The sequence below is a fragment of the Prionailurus viverrinus genome, unplaced genomic scaffold (assembly GCF_022837055.1).
Source record: "Prionailurus viverrinus isolate Anna unplaced genomic scaffold, UM_Priviv_1.0 scaffold_53, whole genome shotgun sequence".
Classification (NCBI taxonomy): Eukaryota; Metazoa; Chordata; class Mammalia; order Carnivora; family Felidae; genus Prionailurus; species Prionailurus viverrinus.
The window spans coordinates 190,907-215,174 of NW_025927616.1; the positions used below are offsets into that span (position 1 = coordinate 190,907).

General features: G+C 53.1%; 1 protein-coding gene and 1 long non-coding RNA gene across 12 annotated transcripts in view; one reads left to right on the forward strand and one right to left on the reverse strand.

Annotated features, from left to right (window-relative positions):
• DISP1 (dispatched RND transporter family member 1) overlaps positions 1–24,059 on the forward strand; it is a 179,545-nt gene extending 155,486 nt beyond the window's left edge. For 8 of the 11 annotated variants that reach the window (XM_047848104.1, XM_047848107.1, XM_047848109.1 and 5 more), the window contains 6 exons: positions 4,636–4,665; positions 10,315–10,438; positions 11,179–11,306; positions 11,962–12,059; positions 14,082–14,179; positions 20,551–24,059. In XM_047848104.1, the coding sequence (XP_047704060.1) occupies positions 4,636–4,665; positions 10,315–10,438; positions 11,179–11,306; positions 11,962–12,059; positions 14,082–14,179; positions 20,551–24,039 (3,967 nt within the window). In that variant the 3' untranslated portion in view covers positions 24,040–24,059. Of the gene's footprint in view, positions 1–4,635; positions 10,439–11,178; positions 11,307–11,961; positions 12,076–14,081; positions 14,180–20,550 lie in introns of all 11 variants that reach the window. The other 3 variants (XM_047848112.1, XM_047848111.1, XM_047848113.1) reach the window with 3 other exon arrangements.
• LOC125159608 (uncharacterized) lies at positions 1,432–21,052 on the reverse strand. Its single transcript, XR_007149838.1, has 4 exons — positions 20,968–21,052; positions 15,019–15,188; positions 1,802–1,925; positions 1,432–1,519 (listed from the first exon to the last, which is right to left on the reverse strand). It is a non-coding gene; the product is annotated as an uncharacterized LOC125159608 (long non-coding RNA).
• Positions 24,060–24,268: the final 209 nt, after the last annotated feature.

Genomic DNA, 24,268 nt, shown 5'->3' on the forward strand with positions numbered 1-24,268 from the left:
CGTGGGGCTTGAAGTCACAACCCCGAGATCAAGAGTCACACGTTCTTCCAACCGAGCCTCGCCGGGTGCCCCAAACATGCGACTCTTGATTTCGGGGTCGTGTATTCAGACCCCACATTGGGCGTGGAGATTATTTAAATAAAGAAGATACTGCAGTTAAAAAAATAATAATTTAAAGAAAGATGTGGTATGTAGAAACGTGCACGTGCACACTAGAATATCACTCGGCCATCATAAGGGTGAGAGCCTGCCATTTATAACAACGTGGATGGACCAGAGGGTATTATGCTCAGTGAAATAAATCAGAGAAAGACAAATACCGTATGGTTTTGTGGACTCTAAAACACAACAAACAAAGGCAGAAACAGGGCAGAAACCGATCCATCGACCCGGAGAACACACGTGGTTGCTGGAGGGGAGGGGTGCAGGGAGAGGGGGTCCGGGGAGGACAGTGATAGCACGGGGAGCACGGCCAGCGGTGCCGTCACAGTGACGAGTGGTGACGACGGCGGCTCCGCTCGTGTGACCACAGCATCACGTGCACACTGCAGGTTCTACCGTTCACGGTTCCTGCTCGTTTCCCCCTCCCTACGGCCTCCCACTCTCTCCTCGGACATTACTAAGAGAGCTAAACGGTGAGGGAAACAAGGAAACACCATGTGTAGCCTCTCCACATTTTCTTCTGTTTCTTGTTAACTTTTCTCTCATACTTTTTTTTCTGTTACCTTTTTTAAAAACTTCCCTTGCCTCTCCGCCTCAACCCCATTATGGTGCTCACCATGCTCTGCACCCCTTGGCCTCCCTGTGGGAACGCTGTGCCCTTGACCGAGGGCTGTGCACACAGCACGTTCGCTGGCCACGGGATCCTGGAGCCCAGGCTCTCGCGGCTGCGCCTGTTCTCAGGGGTCAGGTGCGGGGACGGCTTACGGCTCGTTACCGGTACCCAACCCGAGTTGTAAGTGCTTCTTAAGCAGATGGGAGCCTCGTCCCGTAGCAATGTCACTGTCCCCCACTTGTGTGCAGAAACACTTTCTCCCGCGGGAGAGGGAGGGACCCCAGCTAGCCCTCTGGGAATTATGCCCAGCCCCCAGTGCATCCTTGTGACTGTGTCACCGAGCAAATGCCACCTGCCTTGGGGTTTTACTCAGTTGAAAAAGGCTGAAAACCTAACCAAAGAACAGGCAGAGGTACTATGTTTGGTTTGGGGCGTGCATTTGACCACGTGGTATTAACAGGTGAATGAACTCTGGAAAAAGACTTTCACTCTGTAAAAGAGACTAGATTTGTTTTTAGCAGTTGTTATTTATCAACCCAAGGCCGAGTTTAGGTGAAAAATCGTCCTGCAGTCTCTATTGGAGATTAAAAGCAGCAAATCAGAAAGATGTCACCAGGGGGGTATGATCGCCCCCGGTGGATGAAGTGTCACGGGCACTTCCGCGACCACAGTGCAGCTCCCACGGGTCCCGGCTCCACCTGTAGGTGTATTTCGGGCGTTTCTGACATCTGACTGTCGTGTCCCCTAAGGTAAAAGGTTCAGAGGGATTTTGTGGCTTCCCTGGAGGTTACTTGGTAGTAACCCCAAGTTTTCTTTTTCAACAGATGCGACAATCTCCACTTATTTTCCCAAATTTAACATAAAATGAAATCTTTATGCAAGCAGAAAGACAGTGATGAGTCTGGTTGTTTCAGCCCCTAAGGAATAAACTAGTCATAGACCCATGAATTTATCTGTTTAAAAAAAAGTTAGTGGGGTGAGTAGGAGGAAAGAGAATATTTACATTTGTTACAACCCAAAACATACCTAAGAAAATGTCGTGTCTTCCCAGCTGCTCCAGGTTGTGGCTCCGAGGTCACTTCAGACCTAAAGACACAAAGTCTAGTTGGTTCTCATGGAAATTCGGGAGGTGGTTTTGACAGTGTAGGACCTAAAAACGGGGTGAAATGTTAAGGTTTTGAGTACAAGTTATGTGATTTGCTCCTTTGTTTGGCACCGTGCTCTCCTGCTCTGTCTGTAGGGTTTCTCTCCAAGCTCATGAGTCATGAGTAGCTTCATCGCTGGTGTTCAGGCAGCACGTTCTTTAAAGATGGTCTGTGGAGGCACGAGAAATCCTGACTTGTACACTTTAAATGGATCATATGTATGGTTTGGGGATTATATCTCAATAAAACTTATATTGAAATATATATATATATATATAATGGGGGCGTCTCGGTGGCCCAGTTGGTTAGGCATCTGACTTGGGCTCAGGTCATGATCTCACTGTCCGTGGGTTTGAGCCCCGCGTCGGGCTCTGTGCTGACAGCTCAGGGCCTGGAGCCTGTTTCGGATTCTGTGTCTCCCTCTCTCTCTGCCCCTCCCCCGCTCACACTCTGTCTCTCTCTGTCTCAAAAATAAATAAATGTTAAAAAAAATTTTTTTTAAAGAAAAAATATATATAATTATATTGAATATATAGTCTTTTGGGTTTGGGGTAGATTTACCCCCAAAATTAAATGTTCTTCATTCCTCCTTAGGTAGTAACCATTTTACTTTTTTTAAAGCAGGCTTCATGCCCAGCATGGGGCCCAATGCAACCCCGACATGGAGACCTGAGCTGAGCTCAGGAGTCAGACGCCTAACTGATTGAGCCCCCCGGGTGCCCCGAGTAGTAACCAGCTCAGCGGCGTGGCTCCTGGCCCCCGGCAGTGTGTGCAGGGAGTCCGAGGCCACGCTCCACAGCATCCACGCGCCTCTGTGCCTTGCGGCTGACGAGTGCGCCGACCAAACCCGAGCTGTGCCTGTCTTTGTCCTTGTGTCCTCTAATTCAATTTTTAAAGAATCCATTTACATATAGGTTCTAAAAAGAAAGGCTTGTTTTTGTGAAATGCAAATGGGAAAAGATCAGATAAAGGTAAATTATTACAAAATTTACCTTTTGTAATTTTGGGCATGTAATACCTGGGCATGAGGGAAACAACTGTAGAAGATTTGGGGGGAAATCATCAGAATTTAGGTGTGTGCGTACAAGCCAGAGCCCCCAGACCGGAGGACCCCAGAGGGTGGGAGACTGAGTTTGTGTTTCCTCAAAGCACAGGAAGCTCGCACAAGATTTTGGTCTAGGAGAGGGTGCCCAGCCAGGAAATTCAGTCATTTATCCAACAGACAGGTACGCACCTTAAGTTAGCATATTGGGTGTTGAACGTCCTGATGTCATGACTCCTTTATGCTTTCAGAAATCATCAAGGGTCCCAAAGAGCTTTTATTTATTCAGGTTATATCCGGTACGACCACACTGGAATTAAAACTTTTAAAATGTTAATCGATGGGGCACCTGGGGGCTCAGTTGGTTAAGGATCCAACTCTTGATTTTGGCTCATATCATGAGCTCACAGTTTGTGGGTTCGAGCCCCACGTCGGGCTCTGCACTGACAGCTTGGAGCCTGCTTGGGGTTTCTCTCTCTCTCTCTCTCTCTCTCTCTCTCTCTCTCTCCCTCCCTCTCTCTCTCCCTCCCTCTCTCTCTCTCTCCCTCTCTCTCTGCCCTGCCCCCCACTCTCAATAAATAAACATTAAAATAATAAAATATTGTTAACTCATTTAAAAATACCAGTAATAAGCTCTTTACATGTTAACACAACATTTGTTATGAAAAATCATTCTAGTTTCTAAACCAAAGAACAATTTAATGAGGCGAGTAAATCTGTCTGGTGTCTTCTTTTTAAAAATTTTTTTTTCAACGTTTTTATTTATTTTTTGGGACAGAGAGAGACAGAGCATGAACGGGGGAGGAGCAGAGAGAGAGGGAGGCACAGAATCGGAAACAGGCTCCAGGCTCTGAGCCATCAGCCCAGAGCCCGACGCGGGGCTCCAACTCACGGACCGCGAGATCGTGACCTGGCTGAAGTCGGACGCTTAACCGACTGCGCCACCCAGGCGCCCCTGTCTGGTGTCTTCTAACTGAAGACACAGGACCCTCACGTCTGCCTCTGTCTGCAGTCTGTGCGCTGCGCTGTGCTGTTTGGTGAGACCCGCGAAGTCAAGAGACCTGGCCGTGTGCCCTCATCCAGTCGGAACAGGGCCTCCCCTCGGGCCCGGGGAGGGGTCTCAGGAGCCCCCACCGTGAGAACCGCTGTGCGCGGGAGTGCGACAGCACTGGTGAATTTTGTTGGCTCACCGAATGTTGACTGAGCGCTTACCATGGAAAAAGTTAGTGTGGGAGGAATAGAGTGCACAGGGTTGAGACCACGTCCAGTTTGGGGCTCTCCAGACGCCTGGTCCACGCGCGTCGGGGCAGGGAGTGGGTGGCAGAGGCTGAGAGGGAGGAGCCGACAGGTGCTAAGCGGATGCGAGGAAACTGACGGACGGAGGAGCCGCTCCCGTCCTGGGGGAGTAGAGGGCTGCTGGTACGGGAAGGTGCTGGGGCCTGGAAGCGCCGGGCGGCAGTGTGGGCGCAGGCGCGGACCCCTGGGCACAGGCGCCATGACCCTGACCCCTGCGGGGTGCGGACCATCCCGGCCCCGGCCCCGGCAGCCACTGGGTCACCCTCCCCTCGCCCCACCTCCGCCACCCCCACAGCAGCCCAAACGGTCGAGATGCCGCGAGCACACCTTTGTTACGATGCCACGTTTCTGATGGGTTTTCCTTTGCTTTTTTTCAGACCGTGCAGACCTTTCAAGTTACCAAAAAGGTAAAGTAATCTGATCATCTTATTAAGTAGTAAAGTGATTGCATGCCCTTCCCTGCAGTGTTTTCTTCACACTGCTTCGGCCTCCCTCATTCATATTTTTCTGAAGGAAAAGTAAATTTCCCCTGAGCTGGCTGCCGGAGCGATCCTCCCTCTCCAGAACTGGTGTTGATCTCAAGGTTTAGGTTCCGTTTGTGGTGAATCGTTTATATTGGCCGAGGTGCCTCTCATTCCTTCGTGGTCTTCCTTGTCTTGGAGAAAGACTGTTCTGCCCTGACCTGGGGTTGTGGCGCTGGAGTTCAGGCGGGTTGTCTGTATTTGCTGCTAAAAATGTCACCGTATTCAAATGGAGGTGGTATTTGAGGTGGAAACTTTGAAGGTTTGTCTTTTCAGTAGAAAAGCAAAATTTTAGGTGGATCGTTGTTTCTGCAAAAAAGCCAAAGCCTTGTCTCCTCAGTGGCGTGCTTGCCGTGGTGGTCCCACGTGGCAGACTGGTGCATCGTGGGAAACCAAGTGATCTCTGCAGTGCACCCGCGAGAGGAACCGAGGCCCTGATAACCGAAGCCTGGTCAGGGGGCCTGATCCTCTCTTCCAAGTGCAATTACTACATAAATTTTAATTAGGAAATTCCCTTTCCATTTAAAAATTATTTATTTTTTGAAATTGCGGTAAAATATACACGGCATAAAATCTACCATTTTAACCACGTTTAAGTGCACGGCTTCGTTGCGTTAAAGTCCACGTTATTGCGCCACCGTGGCCACCGCCACGTCCAGAGCTTCTTCCGTCCTGCGAGGCAGAAACAGTGGCTCCCCGTCCGCCCTCCCCCAGTGCTCTAGTCTCCAGCTCTGTGAACCGGGCCAGCCGACCCCTCCTGTGAGTGGAATCACGCAGAGTTCGTCCTGCCGAGACCGGCTGACCTCACTCAAGGTGCTGCCCTCCAGGTTTGTCCGATGCTAACAGGTGTCAGAATTTCCCTCCTTTCTAAGGCCGAGTGATATTCCGTTGTATGCGTATACACTTTTTGTTTATTCCCTTTTGCAGACAGAATTGTGGCAGAAGATAAAGGAAAGAAGTCATACAAGTAAATATGACATGTCTGGAGAATGAATTTCCAGTTTTCCACAAATAAGAAAGCCCTTTCTAAGGATTTTTGCATTTTGAAAAGATTCATACATATTTTTCCTGTTACTAGATTGGTATTTTGAAAAGTCCTAATTTCTTCTTTTCAGCATATACGCATACAAATACAACTTTTTCAGAAAAGCCTTTCCTGATTCCCTTCCCCACTGTAGCTGGAAGTCATCTCTGCTGAATTCACAAAACGTTCATCTGTATCCCTCTAAAAACACGTATTTCTCTACCTGGTTTTGTATTTGTCAAGTTGTCTGATGTTCGGCATCAGGTTCCAAGTTCCTTAAGGGTGAGATTCGTGTCTGCCGTGTGTATTCCCAGATGCCCGTGCCCTTGATCTGTGATGCTACCTGTGCACTGTATTTATTTCTTCCCAACAAAGAAAGAGTTCTGTGTCCTCTTTGCTTTGGGGAAGTTTCTCAAGCTTCTGTCTTTCTTCCCACTAAACTGATAGCTGATGCCGTGGGAAAAATTATGATTAATAACATTTTGATCCTAACCCCAAGGACAAGAGGGATACGGAGCAGTTACTAAGGGAACTGGAAGGGGAGAAACCAAGGAGAAAGCGATTTTCTGGAAGAAAGGGTAACTGCTCAGTTCAGGGAGGCCAAGGACCCGGACTAGTTCGCAGTTTCGGCAGGTTCAGAAGAGTCACGGGAACAAAGCCAGGCTGAGGGACTCAGGGTTGGGTGTTCCGTCGGGGGGAGGCCTGTGTCCAGGGCGCTCATGTTCTCTGCTCAGGGTAAGGGGAGAAAGGAGAGACTGTTCCCAGAGAGCCGGGGTGGGGGGGAGGGCAGCAGGCAGAGGAAGGCATCTTTGTGAGCTGAGAGAGGAAAGTGCCCTGTGGAGGCCCTGTTGTGGGAGGACGGGCCCCACGGTGTCGCCAGCATCCGAGGCCCTGTTGGGGGAGGACAGGCCCCGTGGTGTTGCCGAGCAGCGGAGGCCCCATTATGGGAGGACGGGCCCCACGGTGTCACCAGCATAAGTTACCCTCTGAGGCTTCTGCTCATTTGTTCGGACCGATGGGAAATACCTGCTCTTCCCCGGAGAAGCCCACTAACGCAGTGGCTGACGTCTGGGAGTGTGGTGAGGGTCGCTTGTGAAGACTGCAGGGAGGCCTGTCTGTCCAGGGCACAGTTCAGCCACAGACACGTGTGGGTGGCCCTGCCCTGCGGCGTCCCCCTCCCGTCCTGTAGCAGGGGCGCGTGCCCTCTGACTCTCAGCCCTCCTGGGAAGGTGCCGTGAGCTCTTGCGCACGGCGCCCGGGCATCGCCGCGGCCTCACGCGGGGCCTGCTGGGCAGGGGACAGACGCGGGTGTCATATGCAGAGCCCCAGAATCCGGGCAGACGTGAGACGTTATCCGGTGCCACGCAGGAGGACGCGCTGTAGTGGCACCAGGGGTCCTTTGACGGGTCTTCTCCTGAGCACGCGGTTCACCCTTCAGAAACGTAACGTGCGGATGCTTTGTTCTTGTAATGTAGTTAGAACATAGACCTTGAACCCAGACTCACCAGGACTGCAGTTAGTGGAAAATGTAGCAGTGACACTTCTGGGCCATATTTAATTTCCTTTCCTGCTGAAATTATCCTGCTTTGTTAGGCTTTTATCTTAACATCACAACCACCGTCTGGGCTTCCTACTGTACGTGAAGCTTCTGTTTCCCATGTGGTGTCCACAGCCCCTCGGACTCCAGCACAGACCCTGACACCAACGTGGGATAGAGGAGAAACGCTCGTCGGGGTGTAATTTCCCCAGAAGAGTCGGGTCTTCTCCCCACGGAGCTCGCGGCACATGAGCAGTGGTCCCTGGGCAGGGTGGGCACGTGAAGCGTGTGCCGTGTCGGCGGGGAGCGCTCCGGGACGCCGGGAGGGCGCAGGTGGGAGTCACGGGTGCCGTGTGGCGTCCACGCGCAGTCAGCGCGATACCTGGTGTGGGACGGTGCTGTGGGATCCGAACCAGACGTCGCCACCGGGAAGGGTCCAGACCACGTGTTCTCACGGGAAGAGTCCAGACGTAGTCACGGGCAAGGGTCCGAGCCAGATGTTCTCATAGGGAGGGGTCTGAACCAGATGTTGTCACGGGGAAGGGAAACCGTTGCTGAGGAGGGTTTTAAGACTGCGGTGCCTGTGTGTGCAGGTTTTTCAAGAACACAAAACAAAAAGTCAGCCTACGGGTAAATTAGCCCACAGTGTGGACGCCAAGCACTTGGGGCGCCCACCACCCGCGTCGACAGCCTGTTTGTAGGCGGCAGCGAACAACTGCTGGTGATTTGAGAGAAGAATGAGCCACTTAAAGTCAAGTCTGGGCTCTTCCCACTTCCCAGGGCTGGTACTTCGAAGGTCTAAATGTAAAGGACCCTTTTTAAGTCTGAATCCATGAACAGAAAGTCTCAAATGTGCTGTTGACAAAGGACCCAGTTCCGGAGATCTCAGTTTGCATCTGGTGGAGCTGGAGATAAATGTGCGGGTCCTCAGCACCCGGTGTGTTCTCGAAACGGCGTTCGCGCTCGGACAGCCGCAATCCGCGTCTGTGACTCGGTGGCTTCGTCACATCCAGAATTACATTCACAAGCCCGTTCCGTGGTACCTCGCATTAATTTTACTTTAGTGAGTTTTTAAATCCAGAATTTGGAGGCTCGAGAACAGCGTTCAGAATCAGAGGCCTGTGGACCTGTGTGGTTTTGCATCATGAAATTAACTGTTCGTGTGACTTGGGAATTTAATTTAAAATGTGAATTTGGGGGAGCCACATTCTACTCTGCCAATTAGACTTACTCCCTTGTGCTCAGGGCGAGAGGTGACACCATGGTGGTTAGGAGGCCCGACTCAAACCAGACTCCGGGGCTCCCATTTGTGACCTTTTTGTGAACTATAAGTGACACGTGACATTATATTAGCGTCAGCTGCACAACGTAACGACCCAGTATTTGTAGATACTGTGAGGTGACGACAGTAGTCGGTCTGGCTGGTATCCGCCACCACACGGACTTACAGGACTTTCTTTTCTTGTGATGAGGTCTCTTAAGATCTGCTCTGACAGCGGCTCCCAGTTGCGCACACAGCGTCACTGACCGTGGTCACTGTGCTGCGACACCCCCCCGGGGCTGACGTACTTTGTAGCTGGGCTGGTGTCGTGACTCTGGACCGTTGGGTAAGTTGCTCGTGCCTCACTGCGTCTCGCAAAGCTGAAGACTTAAGTGAGGTGCTACAGGTAGAGCCTGAGAACAGCCAGTGCTCCTCGTAAGGAGGTGGTGACCTTGAGGACCGCAGGGCTGAGAATCGCCCGGGGCGGTGCTCCCTTGAAGCGTAATTATGTTGTATTTTGATTTCCTTGTTAAAATGTAATTTGAAGTCAGTCCCCCCAGAAGGCCAGACCCATGGGGTCGAGTGATGGGAATGTGAACATGAGCCAACGGCGTCTTCCTTCAGAGTGACGTTTGCAGCCGCCAGCTTCGTGAAACCACTGGCCTGGTTTTGAGGAAATAACCCACAAATACCTGAGTAAGGAGCCAGAAATAGCCATCGGCACGGCCAAGGGAGCTAACATTGTTGAGGATTTGAGGGTAACTGTCCATAAGTGAAATGCTTCTTTTTTCTCTCTTGCCAACCTCAAGTTCAACCTCAAGTTGGCAAGATACATCTTGAATTTTAGAAAATGCCATTCAGTCAACTTCTGTTGAGCACAGAGTTCACATGAGACCTGCAGATGTCAGGTCCGGGAGGTCCAGGGTCCTACGGAAGGGAGGGGCGCCTGGAGGACATGGCTCTGGCGGCAGTTTGGTGACAGGAGGGGAGACGGAGGCCAGGCTGCCACGGCTACACGGTGAAGAGAGGGCACTGATGCTACACTAACTGAGTGAAGAAAATGCACATCTCGCCCTCGTGGGGCTCAGTCTGACACACTCATAGTTTTCGCTGGAAGGACAGCAGCAGGTGTGTGGGGAGGTCTGGGGTTGGTTATTATTTTTTTAACATTTATTTATTTTTGAGAGACAGACACAGAGCATGAGCAGGGGAGGGGCAGAGAGAGAGGGAGACATGGAATCCGAATTAGGCTCCAGGCTCCAGGCTCCGAGCTGTCGGCACAGAGCCTGACGCGGGGCTCGAACCCACAGACCGTGAGATCGTGACCTGAGCTGAAGTTGGACGCTCAACCGACTGAGCCCCCCAGGCACCCCTGGCTTGGTTATTCTTGAGACATGGGTACGTGAGCCTGTTTGTGGGCTGAGCTCTTTTCTAAGAGCTGACAGAGCACAGGATGGAGAGAAACGGGTCTGGAGGAGATGGGGGCTGGGTCCTCTGCCCCCCCACACCTCCTTCCACGCAGGCGTGTGGACCATAGCTGGTCTCCCGAGGAGCAGATGGACGTCTGAAGTGCCGTGTGTCTTCTCCCACTGCATCTGTTCCTGACACACTCCCGGACCAGGTCTGAACCAGGAGGATTTCACAGACGCTGTCTTCGGCAGGGAGCCCTCTTGCCGCTCCTAAGCGGCCTCCTGTGTCCTCTCTGCTCCACAGTTATGCGTCCCTGATCGCCGACTGGCCCGTCGTGGTCCTGGGCATGTGTACCGCGTTCATCGTCGTCTGTGCCCTGGTCGGGGTGTTAGTGCCCGAGCTGCCCGACTTCTCCGACCCACTGCTGGTAAGGAAAACGGCCACTCGAACTTCTTTCGCCCAAAATGACCTCAGAAAATTCAGTATTTTAATGCATGTTACATTATGTAATTACGACCCGTTTTAAAACCTTCTCGAGCTGTCGGTAGGGGTGCAGCTCTCCTTCTGAAGAGTAAACTTGTGCCATCGTGGTTTCAGGCTCTTAAAAGGTCAAGGAACCCACTCACCATTACAAATCTGGAAATTTTGCTTCTTGGCTCCCACATTTAAGCCAAAAATCAATAAAATGGAGAATCTGCATTCTATAAAAGTGTTTTTGTGAAGTCATTAGGACTGAATGTCTCTTCTTTCCACCCAGAAGGAGTTAGAGGAACTTCAGTATTACTAAGAGAGAGCAGGGTCTGTTTTTAAGTAAACGTTCCTGTAAAACACTAACGTGCATGACATAATCTGATGCAACTGTAAGTTTTTATAACATCAAAGTGTTTGCTGGATGCTTAGGTATGAACTGGAAAGAGAACCTTCAGATACGAGTTTTCCTTGTTGCCGAGACGGCTAACGCAGCAGAGAACCAACCCCACTGCCTCGTCGTGGCGAGCAGTGGCTGTCGTCACGTCGGGCCCCCCTTTCGGTGCCATCGGCCACGGGGCAGCGGTGGGGAGGGCCTGGGGAGGGCCTGCACGTCTGTGGACGTGGCTCTCCCGCTCCTAGAACTACACCGAGCCTACGTGACGTACACTAATGAGAGTCTGTGATATTTTGTCTCAGGGCTTTGAACCAAGAGGGACTACGATAGGCCAGAGACTGGTCACGTGGAATAACATGGTGAAAAACACGGGATACAAAGCGACATTAGCAAACTACCCTTTTAAGTATGCAGATGAACAAGCCAAGAGGTAATTATTTGTTAACTTTTACACAGAACATTGCTTAACGAATTCCACTTTTAAGCAGTATCTGAGCAAAATGATTAGATGCAAACGTGTGGCTCAAAATCTTTGCCACTGGATTTGTTGGCATTCTCACTGTCTTTTAAGATGTTGTTGCATTCGAGTGGAAAGTGAGGGTTTGGGTTTTTTCTTTTACACGAGTGAGGAAGTGAATGTTGCTTGCTTACATTAATGCTAAATTTCAAGTGCTACACAGGCTGTGACTCAGGATACACCGTTACCGGTACACTTACTGGCCTCGAAATAGTCCTTTATTTGTAAATTCTTTTTTTTTTTTAACATTTATTCATTTTTGAGACAGGGAGAGACAGAGCATGAGTGGGGGAGGGGCAGAGAGAGAGGGAGACACAATCTGAAGCAGCTCCAGGCTCTGAGCTGTCAGCACAGATCCCGACACGGGGCTCGAACCCACAAAGCATAAGATCACGACCTGAGCCGAAGTCGGCCGCCTAACCAACTGAGCCCCCCAGGCGCCCCTGCACATTCTTATTACCGCAAGTCCTCCATTGGCCGTCACACGGCGTTGTGCCAGCGTGGTCGACCGCCTTCCCCGCACGGTCACCAGCACGTCCCTGCCTCTCATGTTGTCCTTCCCTTTCAGCCACCGGGACGACAGGTGGTCCGATGATCACTATGAACGAGAGAAAAGAGAGGTCGACTGGGACTTCCACAGGGACAGCTTTTTCTGCGACGTTCCGAGTGAGTGGCCTCGCAGGTGAACAGCCCCTCGGGCCTCCCGGTGTTCGAGACGAGTGTGGTTAGACCGAGTCGGGGAGGAGGATGTGGGGGAGCTGAAGCCGTTTTCCTGCTCTGGGCCGGCCAACCACTAACCTGAACGTATTCACCTACAGTAAAAATCAATGAGAGATTATTGCGTAATCCCATTCCGTTTTACGGAAGATAAAACATCTAGTAAAATTCTTGACCTGGTTGCCCCAAATTTCAAGTCCTCTTAAATGTCTTATGTTATTGAAAAAATACTTTCAGTCATGAGAAAGCGTCTGTCGACAGCTTCTCTGCGCCTTAGGCACTAGAGATAGAAGGATGCGCGGAATACCGTCCCGCGGGGCCGACCCATAACGTGTGCGTGGCAGGCTGCGGGACGTGTCCGTGTCGTAGCCACTTGGCTGCACAGACCGTGGCCTGGAAGAAACGTGAGAGCTTCCCTGAGGTCAAGAACCCATACGTTCGTGTGGAACCTCCAGGTGTTCGAACGCAGGCAGCAGATTCACTAACAGCTTCTCCCCGCGAGCGAGGGGCCTGCCTGGAGGAGCCCGGTCAGCCCTGGAGAGCCCTTCAGTGAACACGGACCCCAAAGCCCTTCCGAATTCGGCTTTTTTTCCCTGTTGACACTCCCCCTAAAGCGTGTATTTTCCTGTCTCGTTAGAGAACTAGAGGACCTCGCTGATCTTGTCCAGCCTGAGGGTCTGCACTTTGGAAGCTGTTTCACAGCACAGTAACCGAGAGATGGAAAGGAGACCAGGGAGGCTTCTGTCCTGGTCCCAGGGAGGAACTTGTGTGTTGTTTTCTGCGTCTTGTTAGAAAAGCCGAAGTCTGGTCAGTCGACTGTCCTGGCTGGTTCCTCTAGGTCAGGTGGTGCTATGTGTTTCTGACTAATCAGGACAGACATCAGCAGACACACGAGATGTGGCCCCTCTGTGTCAGCAGCCCACACACTACACTTGTGCCCCCGGTACGGCCCCGCCTGGAGGAAAGCCGGCCGGCTCCCTGGAGGAGGTGTTTGTTTCCAGGGGCTCATTTTGCTCTTCAAAACCAACCAACATAAGATAATGGCCATCTGATGAAGAGTTTACTAAAGAAAACTTCATAATCATGAATAAAAGCTCACATAGTAAAGCTTTATTTACAAATTTGCAGATTGGTTTTCTTTTTCAGCACAGTTACACATTTCAGATAACGTAGTGAATCCACTCTGTTCTACTGAATGAAGTTCTAATGACTGAGGAGGCAGGAACAGCCCTTACCGAGTGCTGTTTTTCCCTTAATTCTTGCAACTGGGAGAGACGTGCTTACAGATCAGGAGCCCAGGCTCAGAGAAGCTGCTCATCCGGAGAGCTGGGACCTGGTCACACCAGGTCTGCCGCCAGGGCCGTGCTCCGTCCAGTGTGTCCCGCAGCCGGACCCATCAGAAACACACTCTGTGTTAGTGAGATGTTCCCAGTGTTCATTCTCAACTCTGGTGTAGCAGGGAGACTGCGGACCCAGCTGGAACGCAGCATATGTCGGCGATCCTGGGCAGCCCGTGGTACCCGATTGACTGTTTTTAGCACTCTTAAGTTGATCTCCTGGCATCTGTCGTCCCTGGTTCGAAGCCATGGAGAACACCCACGCTTGATGTTCAGCACAGCCTTCCAGGGATTTGTACGCCATTGTGGCGACGTGTTTCGAAATTAAGAGGGAGGCGTGCAATTAATTTCGTGCAGAGAGTTCTTACAGATTGCTCATCCGAATCATAGTCTGATCAGAAATAGGTTTGTTCTATGACTCCTACGATTTTTAAGATGTAGTGAGTAGACAAAGGCTTTGAACCAAAATAATATTATGGCAGTGTTTGCTTTCTTTTTTTACATTTTTCTCCTGGAAAATGGGGAAAGGATCCCCTGCTGTTAACTGACTTGTGTTTTCCCGTTCGAGCTATTCCTGAAAGCGGAGTCTGATGGGCAGTTACAACCTTTTTCTTTTCTTTTTTCGTGTCACCAGGCGACCGGTACTCCAGAGTGGTGTTCACAGCAGCTGGAGGGGAGACCCTGTGGAGTTTACCTGCGATTAAATCCATGTGCAGTATAGACAATGCAAGGGTACGTAAAGCAAAACTGAAATTCATTTGCAGCAAATAAGATTAGATTTTTGAAAGTCCTTTCCCTGCTGACGTGGTAACCGCTGGAACGTAAGTGTTCCCGGTGCCTGAGTCCCGGGGACCACCCGCCAGAGGCCGGCGCCCCACACTCCTACCTCCTCGGATGCAGGTGCCTCTGCGCCCCCATGTTCTTCAATAAAGAACTCTTTCTTTCCTACCCCTGTTCTCTGTCCAGTCTTTTGTCTTAATTTCACAGCATGTTTCCTTTCTGTGGTCGTGCTCTGTCTTTCCTAAGCCACTTCTGTTGTTGCCTGCTGAGGCGGCTGTCCGCGGCCTAACCAGGCAGTCAACCAGCGGGTCTTTGGGGCAGATTCAGGGCACAGGCTAGGGAAGGGGACATCGAGGCGTGTGGGTGTGTAGATGGCGAGCGCTCCAGTCCAGGGTGCCCTGAACTCCAGACCCCTTGAGGACAGAGGATACAACGCAAGAAGCCCTCTGCTCTTGGTCTTTGGAGCCGAAAGAGGTCAGCCCCAGAAAACGTGGGGTCGGCCTCCGGGCTCTGGAAGGGCTGTCAGCTCCGTGTGCTCAGAGGCAGATTCTCCGAGTCGAGACTGCCTTCGGGGCCACTCGTGCACCCGTCCCAGCAGCAGGGAAGGCGCTCACCGGTCTCCTAGCGTAACTCTTAACTTAGCCCGAAGTCCCTGCTTTGCTGGAAACCTGATCACGTGTCTCCTAAGAGCGAGCCTGACGCCCCAGCACCCCGGCCACGGGGCTTCTCAGGGAAGCAGACAGGGCTCTTGGGGGCCACAGGGCCAGCGCCCACCATGCTGACTCACATACCTTCTGTGAACTGAGCGGCTCGCCCAGGTCACCTCTGGGCCCCATGACTCTCCTCCTCATCCTGAAAGACTGCATCTCCTGCTGGTCGGGCCACCAGGGTTTTCTGTGAGGGCCATCTTCTGTCTGCCTGGCTCCAACAGACCAAAGTCACTGGCCACCTACAAACAAACCTACAAAAGTGTCTTAATCAGCGGTCAGTCTTTGTTTGCCTTATTTTCTTCTCTTCTACAGCTCTCAGTTCATTATTCGGAAACTGTGGACGAGTCACAGCCCGTCTCGTATGGAAAGTTAACTCTCAAGGAGTAAATGCGCACAGCCCTGTTTAGCATGTGCGAGACATCGCCCCCCCCCCACCCCCAGCAGCCCTGCCACCGTGGCGCCCGTGGCTCCTGTTCACACATGGCTGTGTGGTAACCACGCTCACGGGAGAGCAGTGCTGCGACTCTACGGCTTCCGGTCCTTCCTTTCCCACCTTTGCTGTTGACCTTTTAACCTTCCCTCCCCAAAGACTCTGAAGAGACCGAATTCCCGCAGCTGATTCATAGCTGGTGTTTGTTGGGTTTTGTTGGATTTGTCAGGATGTGTTCCAGACACTGGACTGTTTCCTTAAGTCCTTGTGATAATGTCATGAATTAAATCCTACTATTGGCCTGTCTTGTGGATGGGGAAAGTCCGTGCAGGTGGTCAGCGGCAGGTGTGGGATTTGAGCCCAGCCTGACGTTAGTCTCTGTTTCCCGCCATGTGTCATGCTGCAGAAGACAACCACCCCTCTTCTGTTTTGTCTTGTGTTATCACACACGCCCTCTCCCACCGAAATGATCCTCACAGAGCCCTCGTGGCCTAGAAAGTACGTTTCTTTTACAAGAGCAACAGCCGATCCTGTGAGCACTGCTGGGCTCTGAACGGACCCAGAGGCCCAAGGCCCGTACGCAGTGCTGTGGCACCACGGGAGTGGACGCTATTTCGTGTACGTGTGGGTGTGTGTCAGACTCTCTCAGACGATAAACGCCAGCAGGACTAGGCAGCTCACAAAAAGGCTAATGTAACAGAACTGAAGGGACAGGAACGGTGCGATCAGTACGCGGTGGCACGGCCGTGAGCCGCACTCCTCCCTCCTCCCTCCCTGGCAGCCAGAGCAAAACAGAACTCGCAATTGGTGACAAAAGTCAGGTAAATAGGGCAGCAAATGTGTTTTAGAAGACGCTCCCCTTCCCCTTGTACTAATACGGGGAGCACCATCCCCGTGAGTCCTTAAGTTAAGTACCACCATGCTTACGGGACGCACAGTATTCAATTGGAGCGGATTTCTAAACCGTGCCTCAGGCTGGCAGCGGGAGAATGTTCCAGCAAAAGCAATTTCTGCAGGGGATTAAAGCAGTAAAATCTAAATATGTGGCTTCCCAGTGGTTTGGCCTGATGCATGTGCAACATTTAGACTGTTGAAGGAGCGGTGTGCCCTCTTGTCTGTTTCCCCGCGTGCTCTGGTTATCAGGACCGGATGGCCGTGAGTTCGGGTTTGCAATTCCTGCGAGAATGTGGCAAGCATCTAGTCTTCTGAAAATCTGAGGAGCAGGCCCAAGACGTGCATCTGCAGGAATGGTCAAGCCAGTTACAGATCACAACGACAGATGAATAAATAGGGGGTCGAGGCCCCAGAATTCCCACCTCATAGAGCAGGTTGTAATTTTCCTTGTTAAATGCTGTTTTTAACAGTGGCACACACAGCCTCTGCAGTGAGTACGGAACAGTAAACCTTCCTCGCAGAGATCGTGCATTCCCTGACACCCGACGTAATAACTGTCGCCTAGCAGCTCAGTCTGCAGGTGACTACCGTACCCTTTCCGGGTCTCCCGGGTCGAGACCCTTTGCAGAGCGTTATTTGTCCTGGTCGTGATTCACGCAAACTGTGCACACGCCACCTGTCAGCCTCTCCCTCCTCCTCCCCTCACCCCCACCCCCGCCCTTGCGCTCCAGCAGCCATCCAGCTGGATGGGACCCACACCAAGGGGTACTGAGCAAGAGGGCTTAACGGCGGGTGCGGTGACCGGAAAATGGCTGGTAATCGGGGTGAAGGCTCAGCGAGGCCACACGTGTCCCTTGTCACCTGCTTGTGTTTGCAGCGCACTGAGCTCAAACCCCAGATTCCCTTGAAGTTATGTGCCCCTGGTGCTCAGGATTCCGATGGGCTTTGGTTTCCAAAGCGAGTGGCTCCTGTTTTCTGATGCTGCCGTGTACCGCCTGACATGATGCTGGTTTGCTCAGCGGACTCCCCGGATCTTCATTACCCTTTTCTGCCTTGACATCCCAAGGGACGCGCTGGCGGACGGCCATCAGACCCGGCGGAGTGTTTCCCGGGTCCTGACTCTGCTGGAAACCCTTTACCCTGATTCTTAGTCTTTGCCCGTCATGGAACTTAGCACTCAAGCAACCAGCTTGTCAAAGAGATGTGAGATTTAGCGCCTAACACCCTGTTTACCGGGTAAGTTTTGTGGACACGTGAGCCCCCCTGCAGCCTAGTGGACTCCAGAAACGTGTGGTACTTGTGTTACAGAGGACAGCGGGGCCCTGCTGTGCCTCGTCTCCCTGGGTCCCTTGAGCTTTCAGTACAAGAGGGGTGTCACGTGGGAGAAGAGTGGATGAGACCCCGTGCTGATCGTCATTCTTCTCTCAGCCTCTTAAAGTGCCTCCGGCCGAGCCAATAGCTTTACAGGTTAAGGCACCATTGAAAACTCTGCCAGTGTCTTCTTTTTCTCTCTTCTCTTGCTTCCTCCCATTCTAAGTCCGCCTCACCCCTGCTGCTCTCTGGAAATGGGTGTGTGCGCAGACCTGTTATAGCCATAGAAGCAAAATGACTCCCTAAAACGTCCCGCCTGTGACTGACGAGAACAGAAAGGCCACCTGCTCTTAAATTACAAGAAATTACTTTCACTGAAAGTTCCCAGTTTGAGAACTTAAAAGATTTTGAAATCATTCCCGCGAATCTCTTTCTGAAAACCTGCTTTCTGCGTGAAGATCGCCTGCTTGTGATCTCTTTAAGCCCCACAGCACGACAAACGCCTGTGGGTCTCGCCATCCCCGTCATGAACAACCAAGCCCTTCAGACGCGGGTGCCCCCTCTGCAGGTTCACACAGACCCTTACACATCCCTGCTGCTTCCCCTGTCGAATTATAGTGACTTGAGCTTTTTATTTCTCTGCCTCACTGTGCGTAACTCAAGGGCAAGGATCGCTGTACCTTACTCTTCATGTGTAGGTTCTCAACAAGTATTGTTTTTCTTTTGAGTGGATGGGTGGATGGACGGGTGGCTTGGTGGATGGACAGATGGATGGATGGGTAGGTAGATGGGTGGATGGACAGGTGGCTTCGTGGATGGACAGATGGATGGGCGGGTGGGTGGATGGACGGATGGATGGGTGGTGAGTGGATGGACAAATGGGTGGGTAGGTAGATGGGTGGACGGACGGGTGGGTGGATGGGTAGATGGATGGACATACAGACAGGTGGATGGACAGATGGAGGGGAACATAGGGCTTTACTCCCCAAAAGCCTAAACATTCTCTTGGACTCCAACCCTTTAGATTCAGGGTGCTGGCATCCAACTTGGGGTAAAGAGTATCAGTCACAACAGCTTTCCTCTGTCCCTTCTAACCCTGTCAGGGTCCTCGAAAACTGTGTGGAAGGTTGTACATCAGCCAGCACCACCTTTGGATTTGAGGGCTGGTCTCCAGGGGCCCCACTGGCATGTGTTTTTGATAACAGCCATCAAAATACGACCGTCTTTAGTCTGCATTTATGTTGTCTAACTTTGTAATCTCTGGTCAGGCACACACACACAAACCCTGCTGTTACTTGAAAAGGTTATTGAAGGTTATTTTTTGCCTAGTTTTAGCTGGCAACTCTATTTCCTTTCTCTCTGGTATGTGGTTATTTCAACAACTACACGTCTGTTCCTCTCAGCTGACGGCGGGCTTCATAATGGATGCATTTTCCTCCATCTGAAACTCAGACGTCGGGGCTACGTTCCCTTTCTCCTGAGTCACCAGGCCGACTCCAGGGGCTGGTGTGATACTTCTCTGTGGGGCAAAGCTGGTTATCTGCCATGAAAACCAGAGAGACGTGATCCCAGAGCTTCCCCTGTGTTAGCATATGTGAATGTTTTTACCTACAAAGAATTAAATACTAATCGTACCAGTTTATAAAATGTCAGGTAATTATTGCTCTCTGGAAATGAGCTTAAAAATTAAGCCTTTGTTAAAATAACCATTTTAGTATGCCTGAATCATAACCCTTTGGGCTCATTTTTCTTCACCTTCAATAGAGTAGTCTTTAACATTTTTTAATTATGGAAAATTTCAAATGTATACAGAAGCAGACAATGAATCCCATGGTGGGTCACCTGGCTCTGATGCTTGGGATACACGTGCAGTGTTTCCTCTACACCTGCCTGCCAGGACTGGTCCCGCTCAGGGGTCTCGACAGCCAGAGGCGTGGGAAGCCGGTTGTTGGATGAGTCTAAGTACCAAAGACGCGATCTGTCCCCACGTTCCCTTTGCTTTGCAAAGATACTTCAGCATATGATTGATTAAGCGTAAAGGTGGAGTCCTTTAATCCCAGTAGAAGAAACAGTCACACCCTCCTTGAACTTTGGAGTTTCCTCCCTGGAACAGCCTTTGATAAACCGAGATGAGTGGGCCACCTTCCGAAGAGAAGTCTCTGGCAGGCCCAAGAGAAGGCGGATATTTCCTAAACCGGCTCTCGGGAGGGGGCCACTCATGTAATTTACAGGTTTGGGCGGTGGTGGGACAGTGTTCTAAATGAGGCGCTGTCCACACTAAATCCAGAACTGTCGTGCTTTCCCCAAACCCCAAAAGGAGTTTTATCCAACTTGAATGAGCCTTTAAGGATGTGGAAGAAACCAACGCCTGCTTATTTGTCTCATTAAGTGTACACATATATTTTTAAAAAATCAGAAATGTGGGATATTTTAACCGAGGACCATTGCTCCTGACATCACCAGGGTCACTTCCGGGCTCGCGGACGGTTTTCTGGGGGATATCGTCTTGGCTTCCAGCTAAGCTGGCTGAGATCTAGCTCCCTGTCACCAGAGGTTTCATGCCGACGACCAGAAGCTTTAGGCAAAGCCACCCATTGGTCCCTCTGTCAATTGGACAGCTGTTGTCCGTTCTCTGAATTAATCCTGCAGGTGTGTATACGGAAGCCGCGTGGCCCGTCCTTTTTGTTGCTTTCTAAAGAGACTCCGAAGGCCTGCGTCCCGAAAAGGCGCTGACTCTGTCTCCTTAAAACCAAACCGCCGGTGGTTTCGCGCTTGCGCGTCAGTGCGCCGCGCAGTTTGCTGCCCCGCCCCGCCCCGCCCCGCCCGCAGCGCAGGCCTGGGGGACGCCCACCTCGTCCTAGGAGGAGGTCAACTAGCCCGTACGACGCCCCCCGCCCCCCCCCCCCCCCCAGGCCGCCTTAACTCGGACCTTTGAGGGAAGCGGTTTTAAACGCCGGTCTCCGCGTCTCTCCCTGCAGATCAGAGCCCACCCGCAGTTCGGGGACCTGTGCCAGAGGACCACGGCCGCGTCCTGCTGCCCCAGCTGGACGCTGGGGAACTACATCGCCATCCTCAACAACCGGTCGTCCTGCCAGAACGTCGTGGAGCGAGACGTCGCTCACACCCTGAAGCTGCTGCGGGCCTGCGCCAGGCACTACCACAACGGCACGCTCGGGCCCGACTGCTGGGACGCGGCGGCCAGGAGGAAGGGCCAGCTCAAGTGCACGGGCGTGCCGCGCAAGTGCACCAAGTACAACGCCGTGTACCAGATCCTGCACTACCTGGTGGACAAAGACTTCGTGGCCCCGAGGGCCGCCGAGCCCACCGCGCCCGCGCTGAGGTACAGCATGCTCTTCTCCCCCACGGAGAAAGGGGAGAGCATGATGGACATCTACCTGGACAACTTCGCGGCCTGGAACGGCTCCGACGGCGTCACCAGCGTGGCCGGCATCGAGTTCGGCCTCAAGCACAGCCTGTTCCAGGACCACCTCCTGACAGACACGGCGTACCCGGCCATCGCCGTCCTGCTGGTGCTGCTGGTCATGTGCGCCTACACGCGGTCCCTGTTCATCACCCTCATGACCGTGTTCGCCGTCATCAGCTCCCTGATCGTCTCCTACTTCCTCTACCGCGTGGTGTTCAGCTTCGAGTTCTTCCCGTTCATGAACCTCACCGCGCTCGTCATCTTGGTCGGAATTGGCGCAGACGACGCGTTCGTCCTGTGTGACGTCTGGAGCCACGCCAAGGGCGACCAGCCCCACGCGGGGACGGCGGAGACGGTGGGCGTCACCCTGCAGCACGCGGCGCTGTCCATGTTCGTCACCAGCTTCACCACGGCCGCGGCCTTCTACGCCAACTACGTGAGCAACATCACCGCCATCCGGTGCTTCGGCGTGTACGCGGGCACGGCCGTCCTGGTGAACTACGTGCTGATGGTCACGTGGCTTCCGGCCGTCGTCGTCCTGCACGAGCGGTACCTCCTCAACCTCTTCAGCGGCTTCCGGAAGCCGCAGCAGCAGTACGTCGGCAAGAGCTGCTGGGCGGCGGCTCGCCGGAAGTGCCACCGGCTGCTGTTCGCCGTCTCCGAAGCCTCGCGAGTTTTCTTCGAGAAGGTGCTGCCGTGCGTGGTCATCAAGTTCCGCTACGTCTGGCTGTTCTGGTTCCTGGCCCTGACCGTGGGCGGGGCCTACGTCGTGTGCGTGAACCCCAAGATGAAGCTCCCCTCCCTGGAGCTGAATGAGTTCCAGCTCTTCAGGGCCTCGCACCCCTTCGAGCGCTACGACGCCGAGTACAAAAAGCTCTTCATGTTTGAGCGCGTGCGCCGCGGGGAGGAGCTGCACATGCCCATCACGGTGGTCTGGGGCGTGTCCCCGGAGGACAACGGCGACCCCCTGAACCCCAAGAGCAAAGGGAAGCTGGCCCTGGATGGCAGCTTTAACATCGCGAGCCCTGCTTCCCAGGTCTGGATCTTGCACTTCTGTCAAAAGCTGAGAAACCAGACTTTCTTTCACCAGACGGATGAGCAGGATTTCACGAGCTGCTTCATCGAGACGTTCAAGCAGTGGATGGAAAACCAGGACTGCGACGAGCCGGCCCTGTACCTCTGCTGCAGGCGCTGGAGTTTCCCCTACAAGCAGGAGATTTTTGAGCTGTGCATCAAGAGGGCCATCATGGAGCTGGAACGGAGCACGGGGTACCACCTGGACAGCAAGACGCCGGGGCCGAGGTTTGACATCAACGACACCATCAGGGCCGTCGTGCTCGAGTTCCAGAGCACCTACCTGTTCACGCTGGCTTACGAGAAGATGCACCAGTTTTACAAGGAGGTGGACGCGTGGATCTCCACGGAGCTGAGCTCGGCCCCCGAGGGCCTCAGCAACGGCTGGTTCGTCAGCAACCTGGAGTTCTACGACCTGCAGGACAGCCTCTCGGACGGCACCCTCATCGCCATGGGGCTCTCCGTGGCCGTGGCGTTCAGCGTGATGCTGCTCACCACCTTGAACGTCTTCATCAGCCTCTTCGCCATCGTCTCGATCACGGGAACCATATTTGTCACCGTGGGCTCTCTCGTCCTGCTGGGCTGGGAGCTGAACGTCCTGGAGTCGGTGACCATCTCCGTGGCGGTCGGCCTTTCCGTGGACTTCGCCGTCCACTACGGGGTCGCTTACCGCCTGGCCCCGGATGCCGACCGGGAGGGGAAGGTGATCTTCTCCCTGAGTCGCATGGGCTCCGCGATGGCCATGGCCGCTCTGACCACCTTTGTGGCCGGGGCCATGATGATGCCGTCCACGGTTCTGGCATACACCCAGCTGGGCACCTTCATGATGCTCATCATGTGTGTCAGCTGGGCTTTCGCCACCTTCTTCTTCCAGTGCCTGTGCCGCTGCCTCGGGCCCCAGGGCGCCTGCGGTCAGATTCCTTTACCTGGGAGACTCCGGTGTGGCGCCTTCTCCCACGCCGTGTCCACGAGCCCCGGGGACAAGGGACAAAGCAAAACACACACCGTGAATGCGTATCATTTAGATCCCAGGGCCCCCAAATCCGAAATGGAGCATGAGTTTTATGAGTTAGAGCCCCTGGCGTCCCGCAGCGGCAGCGCCTCCGAGGAGACCCACATCTGCTCCGAGTTTTCCGACGGCCCCGCGAGGAACTTCGGGATGCCGGTGCGTGCCGCGTACAGCAGAGGCCCCGGGGGCGATGGCAGCGGTGCCCCGTTCCCGCCCCCTCTCGAGCAGCACGCCGTGTGTCACTTCTTCTCTCTGAGTCAGACATGCACTTGTCCAGATGCCTACAGACACCTGACGCCTGGCCCACATGCCGGCCAGCAGGCGGGTGACGGCCTGTGTCCCCAGTGCGCTGCCCCCGCCGGCAGCCTCGTGCACGTGCAGAAGGGCGCACACCAGGCCCCCGAAGGCTTCATGTGCACCATCCCGCACGTCCATCACTGTCCCTGCCTGCAGGGCGGAGCGAGGCCACCGGGACCGCAGAATCCTCTGCCCACGAGCTTTGTCCTGCACCCCGTGCAGCACATTCAGGCCCCAGAGAAGACCCGCACTCACGGTCTCCCGAGCGTGGGGCACGTTCCCCCGACGGTGGGGCCGTCGGCCTGTGTCTGCAGAAGCCCTAGGTCCCCACGAAAAGCGCATTGTGATCCTGAGAACAGCCAAAGGGGGCTTGCTAGGAACAGAGACGTCGGGCACGTGGAGGGCGGCAGAGGGGCCAGGAACCAGGGCTCGGGTCCAGGGGGCCAGACGGACAAGACGGACAGGAACACGGGGCTGTGCTTGTCACAGTATCTGGAACAGTCCGGTCAGAATGAACCACACTTTGTGTTTAACCATCTAACGGGGGACGCGCAGCCCGGGTCCTGCCCAGAGGGCGACTCTGCAGACTGTGAGGCCAGTGAGCCCCCTGCGTTCACGCACTCGGAACTTTCTGGTGAAAGTTTGTTGATAAAAACACTCTAATAAATATAGTGCTAAATTCAGAACTGATGCCTTTCAGTTGTTCCTTTGAGATGGAGGTAAAACCCGTAAGTGTGGAAAGGGAGCCCAAAAATGGCAGGAACAAGTTGCACTTTGTCAAAAGTCATGGAATATTTTTATATTTTTTGTGAGAAACAACAAATTCACATTTCTAAGGAGTGTTGTCTGATTATTGGATTTTATATTTTCAAACAGTACAAAGTTCATAAAG